Raw genomic sequence first — 6194 nt, forward strand, 5'->3', positions numbered from 1 at the left:
TTTTTAAATGATGTATTTATTTAATTCCTTTTGGCACTCCTGGGCCTCCACAGTACAATAATGTCAACATGGGCGGAAAGTTTCCAGCACCTTGATGAATCTGACAATTAGAGCAGTTCAGAGTTTACATGCATGTCTGTTTATTTCTTTAGCTTTTTGTCACAGTCCCGTTTCGATTGGAAGGAGCACGCTTTTCCTGAACGATCGCTTCTGTCTGATCTCTGTTTCTGCACTCGGCTCCTTCCGTCTGTCAGACCCAACATGGCGGCCTCCGCGGCTTCACGTGAGGTCTTCACAGAGGGAGTCCGAGCGGTTCTTCAAACCTGGCCAGTTCTTCAGGTGAGTTAGAGCCGATCGAGTGCCTCCGGAGCGGCAGGCAGACGGGTCCAGCTGATACCCAGACGGGTTACTGATTCAACGATAACCGATATGATGCTAACATGCTAACAGCTTCTCACGTGAGGAGCTTATGTTCTGTTAAACCAAATCACAGACCTACACAGAGCATTTTTATGGCAGCGGGACCTTTTAACTGGATAAATAAAGGATAAATACAAAAGTCACTCTGCCACAAACTGACGGCGACTTCTACCTTGTGAGAGGAATGTTGTTTGTGGCTCAAGATGACTTGATATCATACATGAGGGAGACAGTTCACATATATCTCACATATTATAGGTCAAAATGTCTTTTTTATGGAAGTGTAAATACCGGGAATCACTTTTTGGCACACGGGGGTTGTGTGGTGATTGTTTTTATGTTGCTAAGTAGACTGTAGTCGGCAGGATTTAGAAAGCAGTTTTATATCAAATAAACAGAGGACCTGTTTTGGAAGTATCTTCATGATTCTGCGTTACTGTACCCACATCATCATCAATCCAGTCCTTCTTGACCAAGATTAGTGTTATTTATTGAAGTGTGGAGCTCAGTTCGGATGTGTAAAGATGGAGCTGCAATGCAGGAGGACAATTTGAAGACCAGGATTAGATTCAGCGATGTAGTGAAGCAGCACATGCAGAGAGTTGGTGTGACTGTAGACAGATGATCTGCTGTGGCGATCCCTAAAGGGGGCAACCAAAAGAAGGTGATGAACTTTGACCTTTGGATAGTTCATCTTTTTAAATGTTTCAAAATGATTCATTACTTCAGCAGAATGCAGGTAGAGCTTGGAGTGTGGGCGTCTGGATGCTGGGGGGTGGAGTCAACACATAGAAGAAGAAGTGGGAAATTTAAACAGACGTGTGGGGAGGATGTGTTTGAGTTGGGTGCCTGCAACATCTCGCAGGATTCTCTGTTTATGAGATTTTATTAATTAGCTCGTTTATTCTTAAGTCAACATTAGAAATCTGATGTTATGTATGATGTGAGGTCACAGCAATAAAATGTACCATCTCTGTTTGTCGGACAGATTGCGGTGGATAACGGGTTTGGAGGCATCTACGGCCAGCAGAAAGCTGATTGGATGGTGGATGTGGTTCAGCAGTATTTCCATGACAACGGTGGGTATGTGTAGTTGTTACGGTGCTAATTAGAAGTGGGTGAACCCTTTAAATCGAGTTTAAGCTTTCAGTGATCATTAGATGTGATCTGGGTTGCCTCAGTTTCAGCTCGTGAGGATGCATGAATAAAAGTGACTTTGAACCTCCAACGGTTCAGTCTGTTCTTTGAATCTGACAAAGGACAGCGTGAGATATGGATTGAATTTAATGTTGCATAAGAAAAGACAAATAATTAGACAAAGTTTCTGTCGATATCAAGTTGATTAAAGGGAAACTCAGTCAAGTGTGTCTCAGAGGTTTAAAGGGCTCCTGTTGTCCTTCTTTTCTGCTCCATGTTCACATCAAACTTAAGTCTCAAATAATGAGGTATGTATGTAAAAGCAACCCATGTGAGCCTAAAGGCTTCAGACTGCTCCAAATGCTCCTCAATAAGATGCCAGAGAAAGAGGGTATGTTTAATATGTTCATCTCAACACGGCTCTGCCTGTAGACGCTGAAACCCCGCCCACCTGTAGTTTAAACCCTCTGTTTACAAGACGTAGCCTGTCAGAAGAAGTTTGGTTTAAAGGGAGATGATCTATAATATTTCAGACAGGATGAACTGAGGAGCAGTTTAAGATGTTTTGAACTGTGCGCCATGCAGAGCTTTACTAGTGGAGTCTAAGAATAGAAATAAGGAGCAGAACCACGTTTAATTAAACAGCGAAAGCTTCAGGGTCATTTTTGATGTTGTGTTAACATCTCCGTGTGTCTGTGTGTGTCAGCTGACCTGCAGCAGTACGAAGTCGAGGACTTCATCGCTGAGCTGATGGATCAGGAGTTCAATACAGTGGTGGATGATGGGAGTTTACCACAGGTACACACACACAAAGACAACAGCAATAACAGTGTTTCTTTTTTAAATCCTGTTTTTAAAATGCATTCATCTTCACTATATTTAAGTCTTCTGTGGAGAAAAGTAAACCGTCGGGATCAGAGGCTACATTTCTCATTCTCTGCATGGATATGATGTTATAATAAAAGCAGCATGTTTATGACATGTCTGCATGTAAATTCTGGTTGTCTTCATCACCTTCCTGCCTCCTGATGTCAGCATTATATCTGCGTGGTCTTATTAACGTCTTCATCAGTTAGTTCAGTAGGACGAGCGAGGCATGAGTTCATCGGTTCTTCTTCTCGCCAGGAGAATATTTAGTTTAGTCTTTTTGTTGTGTTTGTGAAAATACACGGCAGTTCTCGCGCTCGTACTGCCTCACGAACGAAGCTGCAGCGTTCACTATGATGTGATTAATGATGCAGAACTCGCGGTTGAAAATGGGCTGTTCGTGTTTTATGGTCGAGCAGAGGTGGTGCGTTCGCTGTCCGCTCCAGAGCTGGCAGCGAGCTCTGTAGTCAGATGGAGGCGGTGCACGATGTGCTACAGCCAGTCTGTGGTTTGCAGAACATAAACACTGTTTGATGATGAGCTCCCAGATGTTTCCATAACCCCGTCCGCCCATCCTGCTGCTTCATCACTTTTCTTATCTGATGCCTCCTCTTTCTTTTATGCGGTTTTTGTTCCTGGGTGTTTCCTGGTCGTCCTTTTGGAGCTGGCGTTGAGTCCTCAGAGATTCATGTCGGTCTCATCCTGGAGAAGAGTCACACCTGCTGCTTTTCTCCAAATTTAGCATCCACCTTAACAACACCTGCTTCTCTGTCACTTTGAAGTTTTGCTGCCTTTTGAACAAAAGCGCTTCGGATTCTGTTAAAGCGGCTCCGTTTGAGCCTCGTTATTTCTTCTTTCCTGACGCTTTCCAGGACGACTCGGTTTCTCTGAGCTCTTTGTTCTTGTAAACATTCAAGCGGCCAACTTTTCACTGTTCAAACCTCTAAACTCTCCACACAGTTGTTTCCTCATTGACGTCAACTTGTTTGAACTAAAGCGCAGCAATTAAAGTAGTTTTATTATTTTATTCCACACCGAACAAAAACTGAAGGAATGAACACAGAATCGTCCGCTTGGTGCTGGTCTGCAGGTGTGGATTTTTGAAGGTGATGTGTGTGTGTGTGTTTGTAGGTGTCCGCCAATCTGCTGCAGATGTTCAGTCAGTGGCGGCAGGGGGCACTGGAGCAGCTCAAACACACCATCAACACTCTGACACAGAATAAGAGTCAAAGGGCAAAGGTCACGGCTCAGCCCACACAGTCTGATGAAGAGAGCAACGATGACGCACAGGTACGGCTCACCTGACACACACACACAGGTCAGAATCAGGACTGTGGATTTTGATCTCCGTCACTCCCACTGAGAATCTCTGAGCGACGTTCAACCTTTTTGAACGAGTAATCTGAATCTTTCACACCTGAATTACATTTTATAGGCTTTGTTAAAACCTGCAGCCCCATCAGTTGTGCGCCCACTCAAGCAGAAATCTTCAAAAAGTGTATTTTGTGTGAGTTTTGCAGTGTTGCATCCATTTTGATCTTCTAGCCGTGATTCCTTTTGTGGTTTAAAAATGACTGTATCACATAATTACGGAGTATTTGCCATGGACTGTCCAGTATGTGTCTTGCTTTCAGCTCCAGCTCTGGATGGATGGAAGGAAACTGTAGTTTGAAAATCTTTCAGCTTCTCTGATGCAGTTACATCCTCGTTCTGTCCGTTTGTAAAGTTGTGCTGCTTCTGTGCTCATATTATAGTCGTAAACAGACAGAAAACATTACGATATGTGGAGTGGGTGTAAAATGGATTTGGTTGCTGTTTTAAAACAAAACTCAAATGTGTTTCATGAAGTTATGAAGGTTTAAAATTCCTGGAAAAACCACGACACTAAAAAGCCAATTATGGCCCCGCCCCGTGTACGTCAGGGGCTCATTCATAGTGTGAAGACACAGCTGACTGAGGGCTTCAGGTGGAAACTTTTTATTTATTTTTATTTAGATAGATAGATAGATAGATAGATAGATAGATAGATAGATAATGAAATCACCCGGGTTGAGTGATGGTTGTTTGTGTGTGCAGGAGATGGAGTGTGAAGCGTCTGGTCCATCGGTCAGCAGGACACATCCTCCTCCTACTCAGGATGAAGAAGATGGCTGGACGGTGGTGAGGAAGAAGAAGTGAAGATTTTAGGATGAACTGAGAGACTGAAGCATCTCACCTTTGACCTACAGGAAGAGACTTTTTAGTGAAAGCTGGGCCTCAGCCTCCACCTGCTCCAGACTGAAAGGGTCCTGCAGGCTCAGAAAGGCGTGCTGTTTGTCGGCCGCCTGCTGGGACGTTCAGTCTGGAGCAGGTGGACGGGGACGATGTCCTTAAACCGGAGTCACTCTGCTTCCTGTGGATGAATTTTTTATTATTATTATTATTATTATTATTAAACACTTTGACCATACGCAGTGCTGTCGGTATACTGTACATCACAACATATAGAATTATACATCTTACTAGTACTGGGTCAGACAGACTTCAGAGGTTCGTGCAGTTGCTTCAGGTTTGTGGAGACCACCTGAGTCCAGTGAACTCGTTTTCATTAACTATGTTGCCAAAAGTATTCACTCACCCAGCCAATCACTGAACTCAGGTGTTCCAATCACTTCCATGGCTACAGGCGTATAGAATCAAGCACCCAGGTATGCCGACTGCTTCTGCAAACATTTGTGAAAGGGACCCCAGCGTGGTACCGTGATTGGATGCCACCTGTGCAACAAGTCCAGTGAAGTTTCCTCATTACTAAATACTCCAGTCAGCTGTTAGTGGGATTATAGCAAAGTGGAAGTGATTGGGAATGACAGCAACTCAGCCATGAGGTGGTAAAATCAGAGCGGGGTCAATCGCTACAGACCTCCAAACTTTGTGGCCTTCAGGTTAGCTCAAGAACAGTTCGCCGACGGCTTCATACTGTGTTTAAGAAACTGGTCCTCTGTGCTGTGCACCACTGCATGGATGACATCGACCTGATGAGCCTCTCTACGGGAACACACCAGGTTCACGTCCGACAGCTTTGTTCAAGCTTTCGCTCAGCTGGAATTTCAGTCTGCGTGGGGTCGTAATTTGAAATATAGACTGCCTCTATGTGCCAGAACTCCTGCTCTCCTTATTTGCTCTGTGCAGCTTGACTTTGCATTAAAGGAAAAATATATATTTTTAGCAGCGAGCAGAGTCTACTGCAAATGCGTCTGCTCGAAATGCAAGCATTGTTTTGAGCGAACACGAGCAGCTTAGTCTACAGGCACCTGTAGTTGAACTACTCACAGCAACTTCTGGCCCGTGTCTTTCTCTGCAACCAGTTGCAGTTCTCACCAACCAGCTGGGGAATACACGTTTTTCCCTAAATAGGGAGGGGGGGGGGGGTCACTGATCGGTCACTGGGCCTGTGTGAGCGAGGCCTTAACCAGCCCACCACAGTTGGAATGTAATGCAGCTGCAAGTGGTGTTTTCCCAGGATCAATTTCTGCCACAGGCCCATCAGCAGCTAAATCCGGCTCTGACACAGAATCAGCCCCGGCTTCTTGTACACTGATTTATGTGTTGAAAAGCAGGCTCCCCTTCAATTTAAGCAGATGCAGTGAAATAAGCAGACGTCTCTCGTCATCTCAGGAGGTTATAAAGCAGTGAGAACGGCTTCAATCAAAGGCAACGTCTTCAGTTTCAGGTTTTTCTTCTAATGACTGATTTTAAAAAGTCAGAAGAATTAGCCATGAAATAATGAATGC

The 6194-nt window shown here is 44.4% G+C and overlaps 1 protein-coding gene across 1 annotated transcript; it reads left to right on the forward strand.

The window, feature by feature from the left end:
- Positions 1-258: 258 nt before the first annotated feature.
- Positions 259-5563, forward strand: tsr2 (TSR2 ribosome maturation factor). The gene is made up of 5 exons (XM_085344583.1): positions 259-339; positions 1409-1499; positions 2264-2355; positions 3556-3714; positions 4501-5563. Exons 1-5 carry the CDS (start codon positions 262-264, stop codon positions 4600-4602), a joined length of 522 nt encoding a protein of 173 aa, XP_085200709.1. The 5' UTR covers positions 259-261; the 3' UTR covers positions 4603-5563.
- The last annotated feature ends 631 nt before the right edge of the window (positions 5564-6194 follow it).

Source organism: Diplotaxodon limnothrissa, linkage group LG20, assembly GCF_057381915.1.
Source record: "Diplotaxodon limnothrissa isolate DT_005_m linkage group LG20, D_limnothrissa_male_GT1.1, whole genome shotgun sequence".
NCBI lineage: Eukaryota > Metazoa > Chordata > Actinopteri > Cichliformes > Cichlidae > Diplotaxodon > Diplotaxodon limnothrissa.